The sequence below is a fragment of the Xenopus laevis genome, chromosome 2S (genome assembly GCF_017654675.1).
Source record: "Xenopus laevis strain J_2021 chromosome 2S, Xenopus_laevis_v10.1, whole genome shotgun sequence".
Lineage (NCBI taxonomy): Eukaryota > Metazoa > Chordata > Amphibia > Anura > Pipidae > Xenopus > Xenopus laevis.
This window is the reverse complement of record NC_054374.1, coordinates 32037735-32059455: the sequence shown is the minus strand read 5'-3', so window position 1 is coordinate 32059455 and position 21721 is coordinate 32037735. Positions and strand designations below refer to the sequence as shown.

At 42.1% G+C, this 21721-nt stretch overlaps 1 protein-coding gene across 2 annotated transcripts in view; it reads right to left on the bottom strand.

Annotated features, from left to right (window-relative positions):
* Positions 1-21721, bottom strand: part of mtmr4.S (myotubularin related protein 4 S homeolog) — a 56891-nt gene that overhangs the window by 14551 nt on the left and 20619 nt on the right. For both annotated transcript variants that reach the window (XM_018249059.2, XM_018249058.2), the window contains 6 exons: positions 20713-20799; positions 5323-5439; positions 4390-4472; positions 3985-4151; positions 1165-1261; positions 93-206 (listed from right to left, as the gene is read on the bottom strand). In XM_018249059.2, the coding sequence (XP_018104548.1) occupies positions 93-206; positions 1165-1261; positions 3985-4151; positions 4390-4472; positions 5323-5439; positions 20713-20799 (665 nt within the window). The remainder of the gene's footprint in view (positions 1-92; positions 207-1164; positions 1262-3984; positions 4152-4389; positions 4473-5322; positions 5440-20712; positions 20800-21721) is intronic.

Here is a 21721-nt window from a genome sequence, read left to right as displayed (position 1 = left end):
GTGCCGCATCATGACAGCGTAAATAGAAAGCAGCAAATTCCATACGAATCAAGGCTACATCCAAATGTGGCCCCAGAAATCACCTTTCTCACCTGTACACAACAACAGGGATGCGTTTCCATGATCTGAAGGAAGCAACATTCTCTAATTCCTTATCCGTGATCCAAACTGGCACAAGAAGCTTCTGAGGATAGCTTGGGCAGAGTCTGAAAAGGAAAAGAGTTAAATAAATGGACAAGGACCTTTAAGGGTTACAGATATATACTGAAGCAAAGTTGCTGCTCTTCCTCAAGATGAAGCAGACTCAAAGATTAACCTGCATTTCCAATCCCATGCTGTCCTGCCTGCAGTCTGCATAATAAGCAGCAATCAGTGTATTGAGTCTTGAAACCGGGGCAGCAAGTATTATTGTGTTCTAATAAATCAACCAAAATTAAAGGTGCCATAATCAGCATTGTGCTAGTTGCAGCTTCTGCTATAAGAATGAACAGCAGGGCTCAAGTAACAATGAAAACATATCTAGTTACCCCAGACATATGCCATGCAATCTTCCTGTGCTGCAATTAGAAAGAGAGCAAGGGCATTCTTGTCTCTGACAGGCAGGGGACAACTAAATACAGCAAACTCTCCACCTGTCAGAGCAGAGACTCGCCAAAGGCCCTTTAAGGGGATTGGACTATTCAGAACTGTTAAGAGGAAGGTTGTAGGGAAGCTTCATGGGGGAATCCATCAATTCTTCATAAACAATCCAAGGTCCTAATAAGCAGTGTTTTCATTGAGTCAGTGTTTCATAAGAGATGAACTAAATATTCAGTAACTACATGGACACTCTAAAATAATATGCTGTTATTGAGACATACATCTGCTGTTATTGAGACATATATAATTTGTCTTTTGCTCTGATAAGAAATACACTTCACCAGAAAGTTATGGTATACACAGTCTGAAAAAGTGTTCAACTGGAGTGGAGCACACAATACACATCATATAATACATTGTCCAATGAGCATTAATGGGCCCATTCAGACAAGGTGCAGAGTTTATCTAAGCTATGTAAGACAAAATCTCACACACTGCCTGTGTCTAAACGTCATGACAAATCTTACAGTACAGTGCCATGAATGTAACAAAATACAGTAGCTTTATTTGAGTCAATTGCATTACTTGTAGTTGTTGTTGATCTCAGACACTCTCCAAGCATTTTGCAAGTCAAACCCCATGCGTACAAGTTCTATCTGAAATCGGGACTTCACATGGTCTCCTAAAACAGAGCACAGACCAAAAAATGCAATTAGCAAGTACTCATTGACAAACATAGTGTTCATAAATAAGGGCAAAAGAAGATCTGGGTCTCTGAATATATATACTGATAACTCCAAAAAGCTTAAGGGTAGTGGCAGATGGAGAGATTAGTCGCCCAGACACAAATCTTCTCTACTGCGGGTGATTAATCTCCCCGAAATGCCTTTCCAGAGGCAAGAATATGAATTGCCGGTGGGATGGCATACGAATCGATTGGGATTTCCGAAGTCGCCTCACGAGGAAACTTCGGAAATCCGAAGCAATTTGTATGCCATCCTGCCCGGAGATTCGTATTCTTGCCAGTGGGAAGGCATTTGGGGAGATTAGACGCCTGCAGTAGAGAAGATTTGTCGCTGGGCAACTAATATACCCGTCTGCCACCACACTAAATCATGGGTGGTGACATAACTGGACATGCACAGGTATGTATACAGCACAGAACTCACAGGTCTTCAAAAAGGCAACAATATTTATTGAAAAGATCAACATTTCAGTCCGATTCACAGACTTATGATGATAAAGGTCAAGATGATATATACTGTTGGGAAAATAAAGGTGGCCATACACGGGCAGATTAAAGCTGCTGATATCAGTCCTTTAGACCGATTCGGCAGCTTATCTGCTCATGTGTGGGGGCTTCCTACGGGTCTCCCCGATCGATATCAGGCCAAAAATTGTCCAGATATCGATCGGGCAGGTTTGATTTTTCCTTTGAACGAGGACCACATCGGCTAGTAGATGCGGTCCTACGACCTGTCGGCAATAATTCTCTTAGTTGTAATCCAAACATTTGAATTAACCAGATATCGCCCTGCTGTTGGTGGGCATATCGGTGGAAAGATCCGCTCATTTGGCAACCTTGCCAAACAAGCTGATCTAATAGAGTATGGCCATGTTAAATATTGAACATGTCAATGTTTTTCTCAGTAGATATATTTCTGAAACAATAAGGCTGCATAGGTATTGAGAGAGTTCTTTGCTTTTACCCATCATGAGATGCTTCTTGTGTGATACCTTAGTAACAAGAAATCTTTTTCTAGGTCATCAATTAGGACTAAACCAGCTGATACTAATTTGTACAGGATTGCTTTCAGACAGATTTCGGCAGGTTTCTTGGCTTTCCATGCCTGTTTGCACCTCCTTTTCTTCAGATGTTCAGTACTTATTCCTGTGTCCTTCCACTTTATTACACAAATTAATTTATGGATTTATTTGTTTTGAGTTCTTTGCATGTGTGGATTACTTGGGTTGTTATCGACATCTGGTGTAAATTTCATGCCAATAGCCCCATTAGAAATATATTTACGGAGAAAAAGGTTGACGTGTTCAATGCTTATTTTCCCCGCTGTATACACTTTCGGCTTGCAAAACGATAGCTGTAACCTGGCTGTACATATAAAATGCCAGAAATGTTTACCCATATCCACAGCATGAAGCCTATTCCTGATTTATAGTTTCCGGTGTGAATAAAGGTCCCCATATAAAGGCCAATATAAACTGCTAACAGATTAAATGGTCAGTTTATTGGGTAGTGTATTGGGCCCTCTGAAGGGATTTCCCGATCAATATCTGCCTGAAAGTCCAGGTTTCAAAATCCAATTGGATTGAGGTCCATGTTGGTTTGTTGATGTGGTCCTCGATCCGTCCACCCGTATTCTCCTCGTTGTGATCAGATCTCTGGGCCCTAGGGCCACAATCAGTTCAGTCCGATATCGCCCACCTTATAGTGGGTATATTGGGAAGATATTTGCTTGTTTGGCAGCCTCACCAAATGAGTGGATCTCTGTATAAATGGCCAGCTTAAGCCACTGTGATTATTGCCTAACAACTGTAACTTTTAGCAAACTGAAAATCCTAAGTAAAGCAGTGCAAATAATGACTTTGGCATGGAGCCTTCTTTAGACACAAGGGAGAAAGCAAGTTTAGTAACCTTTTACAGAAAGCACAGCTCTCTCCTTTCTGCTATCATACAAAGTGCTCTCCTTTAATTACAGGGTTGTGGTATCTTTGGGTAATAAGTTTGTTCTGAATTCAGGGCACAATATACTTTGTTTAATGGCTAACAAAAAGCTATTAAAAAAATGACAGTAAAGGCATTGGCACACAGGGCTACTTTGGGAACTTTAAACCCCACATTTTAACTAGCTTGAAAATGCGAAGCCAAATTGCCTGAAGCAGTCCCTCTTATATGTCAATTGTCTCTTGGCAGCACTTAGACACAAGTAGGTGCTTTTTTTTTACCAGAGCAGGGCCAAAGTACATTATATTTTATTTACTTGGAAACTTTTAAGCTTGACCTTTAACAACAGACAAAGTGTATGGGGGCTGTTTGAGGATAATAAAAAAGGTCTCTTAAAAAACACCTTTAATAGCCCCATATGCTATTGCCCTCAGAAAGTTACATGAAAACCAGGAAGAAGTCTACAATATTAAATGTAAAGTAAAGTAAATGTCATATTAAACATTTGCATTAGTAAAAATACATCAGATGAGTTGGTACATTCTTTGCTACACACTAATGGATGTGTATGTTTGCCACTAATTTTAGATGTTCCTATTAAATGGTTACCCAAGGTTCAAAACCATGTCTTCTTATTCAGCTTTACGAGTACACAAAAATAATCTCCTGTACAGCACCAACTTATGTTTTAGTATTTCTAGAAATATAATTATAAATATTACCAGGACGACAAAGGTGTATCAGAGGCTCCTCCTCATCTATGCATACCCCCTGGCACCAGGCATGATAAGCAAATGCAAAAAGATCTTCTTGTTTTGCTGGACGAAATGTCGCTCTGCCTAGTCGCTTCAGCCATTCCTGGCATTGCTTAAATGTGGAAAAGTGGCACCTAAGAAGATAATGCGCACACCAGAAATGATGAGTTTTATTGTTTGAATTATATGAGCTAAAAATCCTGCTACATAACGTGCAAATAAAACATATTGTAGCAAATTAGGATGTTTTCACTTGACCAAGACAAGCGTCCAGCTCACATTGACATCACAGCGTGGACAAAACTGTAGCTGCTGCTCTGTGAAATGAAGAACATTATTTTTCACTGCAAATGCATCATGTCGTACTAGTACCTGACTACTTTAGAATCCTTGCATATTATCTGCAGCTGGAACATATCCCGACTCTCCACTGTCTCAATCATCCTTAAAGGCACCTGCAAAGACATTAATTTGAATTCAGCTAGACAGAATAACAGATGAAAACATAATAGTTGTAGGTTAAACCCACTACTGCCCGTATGACTTTACAAATCCTTCATGATATGGAGATTAATACAATGATTACAAAGTGATAAGATAATCTTGTGTGCCAGTCATTTTCACAATCTCTATCCACCCTGGGAAAAAAAAGTTTTAAAATACTTGTAATTGTTTGCCCCACTCATTACTTTGAAAATCGGCAGTGCTAATGCAGGCAGTTTGCACAGAAACGGTGGGGATAATTCTACAGGTTTTGTAGAACTCTCAAAGCTATGCATTACCTCTTAATACAATTCTCACAATGCATACATAACATAACATAGTTCAGAGCAAATCGAATATTTATTCTGACATTATACAGGGCCTTCAGAACTGGAAATGCAATAATCTGTGTCTCATTGAATTTATTAGCAGTGTCAAGATGACAGCCAGCAGTGTCCAGTATAAAGCTCCCCATAGACGCGACAATTCTTCTTGCCGAACGACTGATTTTAGGGACGTCGGACCAATCCTTCGAAATTATTGTGCGGTTAGTGGGATTCGAACGAGCGTACATCTTACGATTTTTCGTCCAACATCTGTCAGCAAATTGATCGGCCAGGTCAAAAAATGTTTGTTAGTCCCAGTGCAATCTATCTTTTTGCAGGGCCAAGCAGGCAGCTCCACTTTGTTTTCCTGGCAAATTGGTATTTTTAGTTGATGGTCAAATCGTGGTCTCACGATGAGGATCTGATCTTTTAAAAATCTCAACATCTATGGCCAGCTTAAGATGAACATTTATGCATTTTGCTTTTCGTGACTTACATTGATAACAGAATCTTTAAACTTGATGTGCAAACGATAATTAGAGATAGCTATGACAGCATCATTTGCGCTTCCTAAATACTCCACTCCTTCCCCCGGCAGCACTGGGAATGGTACCTGCAGAAAAAAACATTTCTTGTTAAATATGAGGTGAATAATCACCATCAGGTACTTAAAGGAGAAGGAAAGGTTAAAACTAAGTAAGCCTTATCAGAAAGGTCCATCTAAATATACCAGTAAACCCCCAAAGTAATGTTGCTCTGAGTCCCCTGTCAAAAGAAATACTGCATTTCTTTCCTTCTATTGTGTACACATGGGCTTGTGTATCAGACTTCCTGCCTTCAGCTTAAACCTCATTGCCCTGGGCAAGAGCATGCTCAGTTTGCTCCTCTCCCCCCACCCCTCCCTTCTCTACTGTAATCTGAGCCCAGAGCAGGGAGAGACTCAGGCAGGAAGTGATGTCACACCACATTAATACTGCAGCTCCTATTCTAAACAAACAGAGAGTTTCTAGAGCTTTTTACTCAGGAATGGTAAAACATTCTACAGAATAAATATAGCATTCTAGCTTGCACTATTGCAGCTAATCTATTGGCAATAAAATGCCTCCGTAGCTTTCCTTCTCCTTTAAAGTTACATAATTCTTATTTTATAAAGCAGTAATGTGCTGCATTCTTTATTGAGAATGTTCATTATTTGAGGCTTACAATCTAAGTTCCCTATCATATTCTGGTAGCCCGTAATATCAGGAGCGGTTTGCAACCGTAAATCAGTCCCTCGGCTTTGTGAAACTGTAAACGTAAAGTTCAAAATATTTTATATGTATGCTGGCAACAAGCAGATAATCTTCAGTAAATCCAAGTTAATCATTGTGGCTATGCAATGGCCAGGATTAAGAAATAAGTGGATCTTAAAGGAAAACTATACCCCCCAAACCATGTAGGTCTCTATAAAAAGATATTGCATAAAACAGCTCATATGTAAAACCCTGCTTCATGTAAATAAACAATTTTCATAATAATATACTTGTCTAGTAGTATGTGCCATTGGGTAATCCTAAATAGAAAACGGCCACTTTAAAAAATAATGGCCACCCCCCGGGATCATACGATTCACTGTGCACACAAACATACCAAACAAACTATACTTGCTAGGTCACATGAGCCAATTAACAGTTCTGTCTTTTGCTTCCTCACTTCTTCCTGTTACAGTTAGAGCTGCAGTATTTCTGGTCAGGTGATCTCTGAGGCAGCTCACAGACCATCATGAAATGGTGGCTCAAGGCAAGAGATGTAAAAGGGCAAGATTTACTGTTGCTTAAGTATTCATTTTGGGGGTATAGTTTTCCTTTAAGTAAATTTATACAATAGGACAAAATTTATAAGATAAGATCAGGTAGGAGTCTGATCCAGTTTTGTTTATAAAGCTGTGAGCAAATACAACGAAGAACAAGAATTCTTATTCAAATTAATACATAACCTGAATAAAAACACCTGGTTTGCAAATTCTAAGAGTTCTACTGTAATGGTGTTACTACAGGTACTTAGGCGGAGGGCACGCGGTGTTGAGGTCAGCCTAACAATATCTGCTTTCATGTTTTCGGGCCTATCTCCACTGAGTGTGCATGTTGCATAAAAATGGAGCTGGAGAAGGAAGCCCACCCGCTTCTCTCATCCTCCAAATGAAATGCAGGCGGAGAGCAGCCAAGCCATTGCTTTGTATGACCTGGTCCTTAAAACTAAAATATAGGGTCATTTAAAATAAGTGATGGTTTTACATTTTTGGTTTTACCCAACAAAAGCGGTACATTGCCGATATTAAGAAAACAGGGAACCCTAGGTGGATAAAAAAAGAAAGAAAAAAAAATGAGATTTCGTACTTGGAAAATCTTTTTCTCATAGGCATGTACTGTCAGTACAGGACGACTGGGGTTAAGTTGATCCTCTCTGGAGGCAGGACAAACTGTAATAACTTTTCTCCAATCTCCTTCTTACTGCTGGCACCACCTCTTCCTCCAGTTTTGTACCAGAGCCTGCTGGTGGAGACAGATCCTAACTGCCAAGCAGCAAAAAACCAGCACCCCAAAAAAGGGAGGGATGCTGCACTGACAGTACGGGCCTATGAGGTGGAGGGAGGTTACAGACATGTATATTTACCAAGCCGACTGACAGGAACACCATACTGCATCACAGTAGTCACCACTCCAGACACCTAGTGAACTCACTGCCCAAGTCGCAAATGTTACGAATGAGAAACTAGGAATATTTTTCAAAAAGCACTTTATACCTATATGATATCATATTACCTCTAGTAACTGTATTACTTTATAGTCTCTTGAGGAATTCTACAATAATTCAGAATGGGATTGGTTTAAAGTTAAATATACTAAACAATTACAGATACCAAATATACTCGAGTATAAGTCGGGTAGTCTTTACAGGAACAGTGTTTTTAAGTAATGAATAAATAATGTAGTGGTGCTCTGCACTGGCAAAACTGGGGTGTTTGTCTCAGAAAGACTACTATAGTGCTGCTGTGTAGCCATGGGGGCAGCCATTCAAGCAGAAGACTTAGTAGATAAGCTATATAGAATAGCATTGTATACAACAGGGCTTATCTGTTTTCAGCCGTGTAACCTGTGCCTTTTCTCCTTTTTCAGCTTTGAATGGCTGCCACCACAGCTGCCCGGCAGCTTGTTTATATAAACTATAGTAGAGATGCTGAAGCAATCAAACCAGTTTTACCAGTGCAGGCAAATACTGCATTATATTTCAATTAATTTAATCCACTTTCATTTGTTGGTGTTACTGTTCCTTTAAAACGGACCACTTTGGTGACCCCCTTATTACACAACTTTGAAGGCATGAACCACTACTGTTATAGGGATGCTGAACCTTTACGCTAGTTCAGTATATAAGATACGACAAATCTAGCAACATTTGTTTTTAGAGCTGAATCCCTTATCAGCTGACATGAATAAGAGGTTACTGGCTACAGTACTTACGTTGATCTCTCAGAACTATCAAAAAGAAGCCCATAAAATTCATGTTGATGCTTTTTTTAAATGTTTATTTACAAAATGGTAACATTTTAGAGCCCTGCTTAATCACAGCACTGATTCAGGAGGGTTATATTGGAATAATGGCATTGAGGAAGCATGATACCTGGCCCACCTCATAGTGAAGGTGACATTGGTTTCAATCCATCTCATAATCTGCTCTCTGAATTTAGTTCCTTGATCAGCATGGTCGGATAATGAACCAACAACTAACACTGAGAATATTTTACTTCTGGGTGAAAGGTGAATGCTGAGTCATAAATGTATTGGAGAGGACCAGCCCTCCACTCTTACTAATCAATGTGATTTATCAAATAGCAAGCTTTATCCAATACAGGATGTAGCACTTATATAATAAATCACAATATGGGAGAGAGAACCCCTCTAAATGAAACCCAGTGCACACTCACTATATCTATATATCTATATAATACACAAAAGCCATGAATATCTTGTAAATTATATCCTTATAAACGGTGAGTAGTGATGTCATCAGTTATAAACGGTGAGTAGTGATGTAATTTCTGTCACATGACTCACTAAAATTTGTGTATTATAATAAATAAAGTACCCCCAGTTGTAAAATATGAGGATATTATAAGTTACCTCGGAGTTCCATGACCTGTATAAAAACACTCGGCCTTCGGCCTCGTGTTTTTATAGGGTCATGAAACTCCTCGGTAACTTATAATATCCTTATATTTTACAAGAGGGGGTACTTTATTCACTATATAATTTAATATGCAAATTATATCAGTGTGGTTCATGTACACCTATTGAAATACTGTTAACAGTAATATTGCAAGAGGAGGTTTGATTCGGGAACACACTGTAATGGATTCTAACTCACCTTCCAAAGATGGCGTCCAAGATGGCGACCCCCTGCCTCACCGCATGGTTCCTGATGGGCGCAGCTCCATGGTGTCATCGTCTTCCTGCTCCCGGATTGGCCGCCGGCAACGGAATGGACGCCGGCGTCAGAATGGGCGCCGGCGTCAGGACGTCAGCGTGGGGACGCTGGCGTCTGCGTCTGACGCAAGCGCGTCAGCGTCTGACGCCAGTGCGTCAACTTTGGCGCCAAACTCAGAGACTACTTAAACCTCTCTCCCCTTCCAGTCCTTGCCCAACTATAGGTTCCTGTTCGTCTGTTCCTGGGTGTGATATATTGCTTTTGATTCTTGTGTACCGACTCTTGCCTGTTATTACGATTCCTGTTGTCTGCTGCCTGGTCTGATCTATTTGCCTGTACCTTGACGATTCTTTTGATAAACCCGTTTGTACCTCGAACTTGGTTTGGTCTCCTCTTTGGTCTACACTATTACTGCGCCTTCGGGCCCGTTACAGTATAGTTGGGCCATGGACCCTTTGGAGGAGACTCATGCTTCGCCTGATGTTGGTGAAACCATTCGAGCTTTGGCCTCCCGAATTGACTCTTATGAAGTACTCCAGTCTCACTTTGGTCAGGCCATTGGCGCAGTCCTGGAGAAAGTGTCTACCTTGACTCCCGTGGCACCAGTCGCTGTACCTGCAACCCCGCTCCAAGTCTCCGAGCCTCGCATCCCCGCACCTCCTCTCTACAGTGGTGATCCTGACGCTTGCAGAGGGTTCATTATCCAATGTGAGATCCAGTTTGCCCTGCTGCCAGGTCAGTTTGTCTCGGAGCGAGCCAAAGTGGGTTATGTTATCTCTCGTCTGCAGGGAAAGGCCCTAGAATGGGCATCACCCTTTTGGGAAAAGAAGGATCCTCTGATCGATAATGCCTGTACCTTTCTCCATGAGTTCCGGACGGTGTTTGATGCTCCTGGACGAGCCATAGCTTCTTCGGCTCGGTTGTTCCAGCTCCAGCAAGGCTCCCGCTCGGTTTCGGAGTATGCCATTGAGTTTCGCACCCTGGTAGCGGAGACGTCGTGGAACAATGATGGTTACCATGCTGCCTTCTACAACGGCCTGGCTATAAGAATAAAGAACGACCTCGTATCCCGGGAAATTCCTCCCCGTTGGGAAGAGTTGGTCGCCTTGGCCGTGAAGGTCGATACTCACCAGAGGGAGTTCCAGGTCGAGCTAGACCGTGTGCATTCTAAGAGGAACCCTCGTTTCCAGCCTATCCTGGCCCCCCGCTTCCAGAGACCCCTGCTCAACAATCCTGCTTACTTCTCGCCCTCTCCACCTCCTGCGGCTTCTGCTTCTTCCTCTCCTACATCTGCTGAGGAATCGATGCAGATTGGACGGGCCCGTCTTTCCGAACAGGAGAAGTACCGGAGAAAGGCGGCGGGATTATGTCTCTACTGCGGGGGCAAAGCTCACTCCATCCTCGAGTGTCCTGTGAAGCCTGAAAAACGCCAATACCTCGGTAAGTTTGGAGAGACTTACCTGGGTGGAGTTTGTCCTTCTCCCCGACCGTCTGGTCATCGTTTCCTACTCCCGGCACAGATCCAGTTTGGCTCCCGGAGGATCCCGGTTCAAGCCTTCGTAGATTCTGGTGCTGCCGGGAATTTCATGGACAAGACTTTTGCCAGCCGACATGCTGTTCCTCTTCTTCCTCTGGCTATTCCTCTGCGAGCTCTGGCAATTGATGATCGTCCGCTGTCTTCTGCCATCATTTCACAGACCACCTCGGAACTTTCACTCAAAGTGGGCACCCTGCATTTGGAGAGACTGTCCTTTCTTCTTATTGATTGCCCTTCTACTCCTATTGTTCTGGGTCTTCCATGGTTATGCACCCATAACCCAGTCATTGATTGGTCTTCTTCACAAGTTGCCCGTTGGAGTCCACATTGCCAACAGAACTGTTTACCTGCTGTGCCCATTGTCAAAGTTTCCTCTGTGTCTTCTAAGCCCTCTCTTCCAGTTGTATATCAATCCTTTTCGGATGTCTTCAATAAGGGCTCCGCTGAGACTCTTCCTCCCCATCGACCCTACGACTGCCCAGTTGAACTCCTGCCTGGTTCCATGCCTCCTCGTGGCCGCACCTATCCTCTGTCTCCTTCTGAAACAGCAGCCATGAAAACCTACATTCAGGAGAATCTTCAGAGAGGGTTCATTCGTCCCTCATCGTCTCCTGCTGGAGCAGGTTTTTTCTTTGTCGAAAAGAAGGATGGCAGTCTGCGGCCCTGCATCGACTATAGAGGGCTGAATAAAATCACTATCAAAAACCGTTACCCTCTCCCCTTAATCTCTGAACTTTTCGATCAGTTGAGAGGCGCTAATCTCTTCACCAAACTTGATCTTCGGGGCGCCTACAACCTCATTCGGATCCGAGAGGGCGATGAATGGAAGACCGCTTTCAATACTCGTGACGGGCATTATGAGTACCTTGTAATGCCATTTGGTCTATGTAATGCCCCTGCGGTTTTCCAGGAGTTTGTAAATGACGTTTTCAGAGATTTGTTGGGGCAATGTGTAGTCGTTTACCTGGATGATATCCTCATTTTCTCCAAAGATCTTCAGGAACACCGTTGTCAGGTGAAGGAAGTTCTTCTTCGTCTTAGAAAGAATAATCTCTTCGCCAAGTTGGAGAAGTGTTCTTTCGAGGTGCCCTCCATCCCTTTCCTTGGGTATATAATCTCACAACAGGGGTTCAAGATGGATCCAGCCAAGGTTACTGCAATTCTTGATTGGCCTCTACCCACCAGCGTCAAGGCTATTCAAAGGTTTATTGGCTTTGCCAATTATTATAGGCAGTTCATTAAAGGCTTTTCCTCCAAGATTTCTTCTATTCTTGCTCTCATCCGCAAAGGGGGCAAACCTCAGCACTGGCCCCCTCTAGCTGTGGAAGCCTTTGAAACATTGAAAGAGGCCTTTTCCTCTGCACCAATTCTGAGACACCCCGAACCTCTTCTGCCCTTTTTCCTTGAAGTGGACGCCTCTGATGTGGGAGCTGGAGCCGTTTTATCTCAAAGGTCTTCTTCGGATGGGAAGTTACATCCGTGTGCATTCTTCTCCAAAAAATTCTCTTCTCCCGAGCAGAATTATGACGTTGGGAATCGTGAACTGCTCGCGGTCAAATTGGCCCTGGAGGAGTGGAGGCATCTACTTGAGGGATCTTCTATTCCTGTGACCATCTTTACAGACCACAAGAACCTTGAATTTATCCAGTCCCTGAAACGTTTAAATCCTCGTCAAGCCAGATGGTCTTTATTTTTCTCCCGTTTTAATTTTATCATCACCTTTCGTCCTGGCTCAAGAAATAGAAAGGCTGATGCGCTGTCCAGAAGTTTTGTTCCCGAGATTTCTTATTCTGAAGATCCCGAACCTATAGTGCCTCCTTCCAAGATTGTTGCTGCCTTGTTTCCCTCCTTGGCTTCTGAACTTCTTTCTGCCCAGGCCTCTGCTCCTGATAACATTCCCTTGGGGGTTGCTTTTGTTCCACCTGAGTGTCGCCAGGCCATCCTATCTCAAACTCACAATTCCAAACAAGCTGGTCACCCGGGGATTGAGAAGACCACTGAACTCCTGTCACGCTTGGTGTGGTGGCCATCGATGAGAAAGGACGTGAAAGATTTTATTTCTTCCTGTGCTACCTGTGCTGTCTCTAAAGCTAGTCATTCTTCTCCCAAGGGTCTTCTCCTGCCGTTGCCCATCCCTTCTCGCCCTTGGACTCATGTGGCAATGGATTTCATTGTCGATCTGCCCTTATCCTCCGGCCACACTGTGATCTGGGTGGTGATCGACAGATTTAGTAAGATGGCCCATTTTACTCCACTTCGGAAATTGCCTTCTGCCTCTGAACTTTCTGAACTTTTTATTAAACACATTTTTCGCCTCCATGGTTTTCCTGCTGAGATTGTTTCTGATCGGGGTTCTCAATTTATATCCAAGTTCTGGAGGTCGCTATGCAAGGCCCTTAATATTTCTCTCCAATTTTCCTCTGCTTACCACCCACAATCCAATGGTGCTGCTGAGCGGGTCAACCAGGCTTTGGAGCAGTTTCTGCGCTGTCATGTGTCTCTGTGCCAGGACGACTGGTCGGATCTTCTTCCTTGGGCTGAGTTCGCTCACAATAATGCGCTGCATTCCTCTTCCCTAAAGTCTCCCTTCTTCTGTGTTTATGGTCGGAATCCGTTGGCCTTTCCTCAAGATCTTCTTCTTACCAACGTTCCTGCGGCCAACGACCAAGCTGCTCACATGTTGGCTATCTGGGAGGCCACTGCCACTAATTTGGAGAAGAGTTCCCTGGCTCAGAAGAGGTTTGCCGATAAGAGAAGAGTTCCTGCCCCTCCATATTCTCCTGGTGACAAAGTTTTTCTTTCTACTCGTAATATTCGTCTGAAAATTCCCACTCCCAAACTTGGTCCTAAATTCATCGGCCCTTATCCTGTCGTCGAAGTCATCAACCCTGTGGCGGTCCGCCTTCAACTTCCTCCGGAGATGCGGATTCCAAATGTCTTTCATGTCTCCTTACTTAAGCCTGCTGTGTCTTGTCCTTCTTCTTCTTCCCCAGCTCCTGTCCTGGTTGATGGTCACCAGGAATTCGAAGTCAAGAGGATTTTGGACTCCCGTTTTTCCAGGGGTACTCTTCAGTATCTCATTGAGTGGAAAGGGTTCGGTCCGGAGGAGTGCTCCTGGGTGAGGAACTCGGACGTCCATGCGCCTGCCTTGGTCCGTAAGTTCCATAGACTTTTCCCTTCTTCTCCTAGTCTCGGTGGTCCTGAGGCCCCCCCTAAGGAGGGGGGTACTGTAATGGATTCTAACTCACCTTCCAAAGATGGCGTCCAAGATGGCGACCCCCTGCCTCACCGCATGGTTCCTGATGGGCGCAGCTCCATGGTGTCATCGTCTTCCTGCTCCCGGATTGGCCGCCGGCAACGGAATGGACGCCGGCGTCAGAACGTCAGCGTGGGGACGCTGGCGTCTGCGTCTGACGCAAGCGCGTCAGCGTCTGACGCCAGTGCGTCAACTTTGGCGCCAAACTCAGAGACTACTTAAACCTCTCTCCCCTTCCAGTCCTTGCCCAACTATAGGTTCCTGTTCGTCTGTTCCTGGGTGTGATATATTGCTTTTGATTCTTGTGTACCGACTCTTGCCTGTTATTACGATTCCTGTTGTCTGCTGCCTGGTCTGATCTATTTGCCTGTACCTTGACGATTCTTTTGATAAACCCGCTTGTACCTCGAACTTGGTTTGGTCTCCTCTTTGGTCTACACTATTACTGCGCCTTCGGGCCCGTTACACACACGACAGGAGTCTAAAACAGAAAGGTTACTCCGTAGAAACTAGGGATGCACCAAACCCAGGATTCCTTCTGCATGGCCGAACCGAATCCTAATTTGAATACGCGAATTAGGGCAGGAGGAAAGTCATGTGACTTTTTGTCACAAGCAAAGGAAGTAAAAAAAAGTTTTCCCCTTTCCACCCCTAATTTGCATATGCAAATTAGGTTTTGGATTCGGTTCGGTATTCGGCCGAATCTTTCGCAAAGGATTCGGGGGTTTGGCCGAATCCAAAATAGTGGATTCGGTGCATCCCTAGTAGAAACCCTCTGTAAACCCCATAAATTGAATGATAAGTGAGAAGTAAACCTTGCTCAGGTGTCTCTCTCAGTACTTTTGCAATTTACATGAATTATTTATTTTCAGTTTCAGGGCTATTTATGTTTTTATCAACAGGGTCGGACTGGGGGGCCCGGGGCCCACCGGGACTAATGTCCAGGGCACCCTCCGACCCCCCTGCCTCCCTAGTATGACTCGCTGAGCACGCTTGCGCGAAGGCGCTGCTCGGGGCGCCTGCGTGTAGGCGCTGCTCCTCACTGAAATGTGCCGCGCCCATGCGCAAATGGCGCTGCGCGGCACATAGAAAAACCTTTTTTTCTTTCAAGTATGATCGGGACAGGGGATTTTTCCCGGTATCCCGCCGGGCCAGTCCGACACTGTTTATCAACCAATAAAATAAATGTTGTTATGTCAACGCTACCTGCTGGTCAGTTCCTGTAACGGTACAGTTAAAGCATCAAAAAGATATACCTACAGAAGGAAAACTGGAGTGTTCTGATGTTTTCTGCTCAAGAAGAAGATGGAAATGAAATCTGAGGCTTCTGAACAACAGAGCAACATCAGAACACTTCTCCGTTTCCCTTGTGACACTATCCTGTAAGTAGGTATTGAATGAATAGATCAATCATTTCAGAGGAATACCTGGCCACTCTACAAGAACAGGCCAGAAGCAGAACAGTTGTACAACGTATGACCTGGCCATGCACTATGCAAATCAGAATGCTCAGTCCCAAATGTAACGACTGCTACTAACCTACTTAAGTAGTCAAAAGTTCTATATGTGACATTTATCAAAACAGTAGTAAGAGGAATGCTCTTTGGAATGTATTAGCAAAGAGTACAGAATAGACAGTGCAGGGGAATGAACTTACATTAGTAAACAACTGTGTCTGAGTAGACATTTCCACTAAGGTTATTAAAAGTTAATGATTTGAAATGTAAAGGACCAATAACAGCAAAAAGTGAAAATATTTTAAAATAATATTATATCCTGTTGAGCTGCACTGGTGAAACGGGTGTGTTTGCTTTAGAAGTTCTACAATAGTTTATATACAAAAGCTGCTGTGTAGCCATAGGGGCAGCTGAAAAATTAGAAAAGACACAGGATAAACATCTGATAAACAAGCTGCGTAGGATACAATGGGATTCTTCAGAACTTAAGCTGGCCATAGACGCAAAGATCCAATCATACGAATCGAGTATTCGTACGATTTTCGGACCGTGTGTGGAGAGTTCCGACAATTTTCGTCTTTTGTTGGACATAACTTTCATGCAATTGATGTCAGGGGCAGAACATTGTCTGATCTGTTCTTTTATTACTTTATTTGATCTGAATGGTTAGTGGCAGGTTGGGAAGTGGGGAAGTTCGATCGTTCGAGGATTTCAACAATCGGATCTTTGCATCTATGGCCAGCTTTATCTGTTATCTACTGTGTATCCTGTGCTTGAATGGCTGCCCCCATGGCTACACAGCAGCTTGTTTATATAAACTATAGTAGTACTTATCTGTTATCTACTGTGTATCCTGTGCTTGAATGGCTGCCCCCATGGCTACACAGCAGCTTGTTTAGATCAACTATAGCCGAGTTTCTGAAGCAAACACACCCGTTTTAGCATGGCAGGACACAAGTACATTATATTGCCATTCCATTAAAACACAATTTTTTTTTTGTTACGGCTCCTTTAAAGGGGCTGTTCACCTTCCAAACAATTTTTTCAATTAAGTTGTTTTCAGATTCAGATCGAGAAATAAAGACTTTTTTCAATTACTTTCCATTATTTCTAAAATCTAAGTTTAAAGTTAAATGTTCGTGTCTCTGGTGTTTGAGTCTGGCAGCTCAGTAATTCAGGCGCAGACTCTAAACTGTTACAATTTTGCAACATTTAGTTGATACATTTCTCAGCAGCATCTCTGGAGTATTAGCAACTATTGTATTAATTATATATATATATAAATTAATAAACAGGTGCCTGTAATAAAACCCAGAGATTCTGCTCAGCAGGGACAAAGATAAGAAATGTATTAATTTAGAACAATTTACAGGGTCAGCGACCCCCCTCCATCTGGCCCCTCTCATTTGGACAAAAAAAAAATTATTTGAATCTTGTTTCCTTCAGTCTGGGAATTCATAATTCTAGCAAGCAGGCAGGGGCCATTTGTGAACACTGTTATTAAGGCAAGACTTGTTATCATCTCAGAATCTTGTTTGTCAGATCAGAATGGGGGACCTGATGTCCATTCCCTTTCCCTAGCTACACAATTAAATGGTGAAGAGAATGGGAGAATTTTGGCAGAGCAATGACATCTAGGAAGTGCTGAATGGAAAGTGGCATAGAGGAGAGGCAGACAATATTTGATTGACAGCTGAGATTTTTAAATGCGCTTACAACAGCTATGAATGCTTTAATAAAAAATAGCAATTGGATTTCATGTTTTATTTAAAAGGTACTTTTATTATACAAATGTTTGTGTCTGGGTGACGGTCCACTTTAATAGGAGAGGTTCCCCATTTATGTGAGAACAACAGGTTTATAGCAGTGGATTTTTGAAATCAGACTGAAGAGGAGAACAAGACTCCAGAAGCCTACTCTTATTTTAAACCAGAAAAAATTCTACATAATAAAGGCAAGAATTCTGGAGATTCACCATAAACTGCATGGAGACCTATATTGGGGTGCAAACCCACAGGTTTAGAAGACACGTTCCAGACCTATGTTTCTCAAGCTGCTATGCTCACTAGGGGCAATTGCATAAAAGGAGATTTGTTGCCCATGCACAAGAAATCTACAGAGAATACCTTTCCCATAACTCATGTAAAACCCTTTCCATGCCACAATAATGCATAATCAAGCGATTATCTGCAGCCTGTCATATGGTGCGTCTTCTGGATATTTTGTAAAACTAATGCTGAATTGAAGGAACAGAATGAGTTCAATGAATATGGCCTGTGCTTAACACACTTTGACTATTGTTTTAATTAGGAAAAGTTTTTGTATGTAAGGTACTATACAACCCCCTCACTTTATAATCTGTTGTGACTGTTTGCTTAGCTGGAGTCCATTATGAAGAGATGCCTCTTTTACACTTGCAATCTAATTTTCTACCTTGCAAAGGCCAAACATGGAGTATTTTCATGTTCAAAATTCAGTAGAAGGCCCCTTTAAAGTGATGTCCCATTGCCATGGACTTGCTGCTTTAGAAAACCAAAGATCTATAGATTGTTCCTAATAGCAGACATTCTTCACCTAGTGATATATTAAGCGCTATTAATGCACACTTTGGTGAATTTCAAAATAAAATGCTATACTGTATGACTATGGTATCATATCAGATTACAATTGGTCTATCCAGTAGAAAACCCATGTCCCCCATGCTGACATTAGAGCACGTTGAAGGTCTTAAGTCAATGTATGAAGAATAGCCATATCCTTCTTCTCAAGGGAACCATTCAGTTGGCTTGCTGGGTAGTGCAATCTGGCCTATTTGTCCCAACTTTTGTTACAGGGCAAAACAAGACAGTAAAGGGGCAAAAGGTGGTATTAAAACCTATTTAGAGGTTTCCTTTTTTTGTACCGTGAAACCTGGTGAAAAATGTCACCCCATTACTAGCAGTAACATACTATAACACGGTTAGGCACAAACAGGCCTTGCTAAAAAATGTAAATGGTTTTTAGTTATTGCATCGGTGAAAATCATGATTTCATATATCCATGCAGAATAATATTTAAAAAAAATATATATAAAATTAGTTTTTTAGCAATTGCCTCTCGTATAAAAACCATGTTACAAGATCTTTAAGATTGCCTATGACTAAGCGCTGGGTAAGCATGAAACGCGTTAGGAAGGGAAATGCCATGTATTTATATAATAAATACAATATAATAAATTACTTTATCTGCATGAATATGCAGATAAAGTAAAAATATTTTGCAACAAGATGAAATACATCCAATTTTTTTTAAAGGTGTCAGAAGCTAAAGCTTTGCGTTTCCCCGGCATATCAGAAAATTCTACATGCTTTCAGAAACCCAGTAATCAATCAGAGGACGCTGGGAGAGAACCAAGGAACACCGTGTACAATTACATTGCTAACCAAAGCACAGTCCCTTCATCTTTCATCCGCAGAGATCAGCTTTGAGCAGAGATCAAATAAATCACAGAAACATACCTCGATTTCTTAAAGGAAGACATTGTAACTCTACCTTCCACATGTGTATTAAAAGACACAGTTTTGTTTTTTAACATTAAAAAAAGACCAAAGCAGAGAAATAGAGTGCAAAAGTGTGGGTATTTTGTGGCTGACTCTTCATAAGCTGCTCAGATGTTTAACCAGCAGCAAAGGGCCCTTACACTCAATCAAACCTGCATTGTAATCAAGATGCTGCCTAGAGACGAAGGAATACAGTATAGAATATAGCAAATTGGAGACAACTAACAAAGGGATACAATAAGTCAAATAAAAAAAATAGATGAATGTGCTTCCGATTGCATCAAATGACTGACATAAAAATCGACATACATGGGCCAATTGCACAAAGGACCATGCATAAATATGGACACTTCTATATTGTATATGTAGGACCACCCAAACTATGGAACAGTTGCTGCTCCACTTCCTTTTGGTTAACCAGTGGAAATCTTTATTTCAGGCCAGATAATGTTTGATGCACAAGAATCAAAGTATTATCTGTCTAAACTCCCCCCCCCCCCCGACTTGCCATAAGTGCATAAATGTTCAGGCAGCATGGTCAAAATTGGTGCATGTATGACCTGCTTTAGAGAACCTGTTAGCCAAGATCCACAAGTTTATACATGGACCTATCCTGAACTAATAACAATCCCAGATTCTAAGTTTAAAGCTGTGTTTTCAGGATAACAGTTAGGGTTGCCACCTTTTAAAATAAACTTTACCGGCAGGTGGAGGGGCGGTCTTAAAGGGGCGGGGGCATGACAATAAAGGGGGCGGGGCAAGCCATTGTCTGACCGGATCGGGACGTCAAAGGGGGCGGAGCCAAACATGCGAATTTGGCAAGAAGCCCAGGGAAAAAAAGGTAAGTTTGGAGCAGGCTGGGGGCAGGCCACGTTTTTTTTTTAAGTGTATTACAAATTTACCGGCAGCTACATTGCCGGTAAATTTGTAATACCGGCCAAGGCCTTGGCTGGTGTTTTACTGGTTAGGCCGGTAAAATACCGGCCGGGTGGTAACACTAATAACAGTTCATGAACCCCGTTGCCAGGCAAAGTTTTGCCAGATGTCCCTTAGGTCACAAAAAGAAACGACTTACTAATATTATCTCAAATAGGTAACTCAAGTCAAGAAACGTCTCCATTATTTAGATGACCATCCAAAACAATATAACAAGATAGGTACAGGTATCCAGAAAGCTGTTTTTTTCCCAGATAACATCTTTCCATTACTTGGATCGTCATACCTTAAGTCTCCTAGAAAATCATGTAAACATTAAACAAACCCAATTGGTTGGTTCTGCTTCCAATAAGGATTAATTATATCTTAGTTTCAATCAGGTACAATGTACAGTTTTATTATTGCTGAGAAAAAGGAAATCATTTTTAAAAATTAGGATTATTTGATAATGATAGAGTCTATGGGAGATAGCCTTTCTATCATTTGGAGCTTTATGGATAACAGGTTTCCAGACAACTGATCCCATACCTGTACAAGGAATAAAGTCATCCAATTCTAGAGGGGATATACAACCAATATATAATTAGAGTCCACCAGACACATGAAAAAAAACAAAAAAAAAAATAGTTTGCTTGAAAACTAATGGCTCCTTTTAAATATATGGCCAATAGTTATATTTTACAGATGCAATCCTTACCTGCAGTTTGTCCTCCTCCTTTACAAGTTCCCTTGGTGGAAAGAGATCCTTGGCCTGAATATATTCTAGACTGGGGGGCTCATCACCCTGAAGGAAAACAAAGCAGACACCAATTAAATCGAAAGGCTCCATATACAATTACATTTCAAAACATCTAAATCAGTATGTGACATTTAAGAGCTTATGGAACGTCAGCAAACATTCTACAAACAAGCTATCATAACCAGCATTTATCCTTACACGAGTATACCCCCTTTTAAAGAAATAGGGCTAGTGCTTAATAGACAAAATAAACTTTTCTTAAAAAAAAAAAAAAAAAGCGGTTGTAAACTCATTCAGAAATCTCAGCTGTCAATCAAATATTGCTTGTCCCTCCTCTATGCAGAGCTAGATATCTTGGTAATGCTTCTATTAAAAGAAACAGCTCAAAGGCGTTGTTCACCTTCAAACAACTAGTTGTTTTCCGAAAGATCACCAGAAATAACGACTTTTTCCAATTTCTATTTTCTGTGTCACTATTTTCTGTATTTTTTCACCTTCTAAAGCAGCTCTGGGAGGGGTCACCGACCTCCTAAACTGTTCTAAATTGAACATTTAGTTGATACATTTCTTATCTTTGTCCCTGCTCAACAGAATCTCTGGGTTTCATTACAGGCAGCTGTTAGAATTGATACAATAGTTGCTAATACTCCAAAGATGCTGCTGAGAAATGTATCAACTAAATGTTGCAAAATTGGAATCTGGAATCTACACCTGAATTACTGAGCTGACAGACTCAAACACCACAGACTAGAGTCCTGCAGCAGGTCGAGTACACGCAAAAACCTGCGGTACCCTGCGGGTTGAAGTTCCGGATGCGGGCATAGATGCGGGTCAGCGGTTCTGGCAGCAGGTCTTCACAATAGCCATTTTTTCGCCTTTTTTCTGATCAAGTCTACTTCCGTTGATGTCACTTCCAGTTTACGACAGCACTTCCTGTTTTACACTTTTTTCTGATCACGCCTACTTC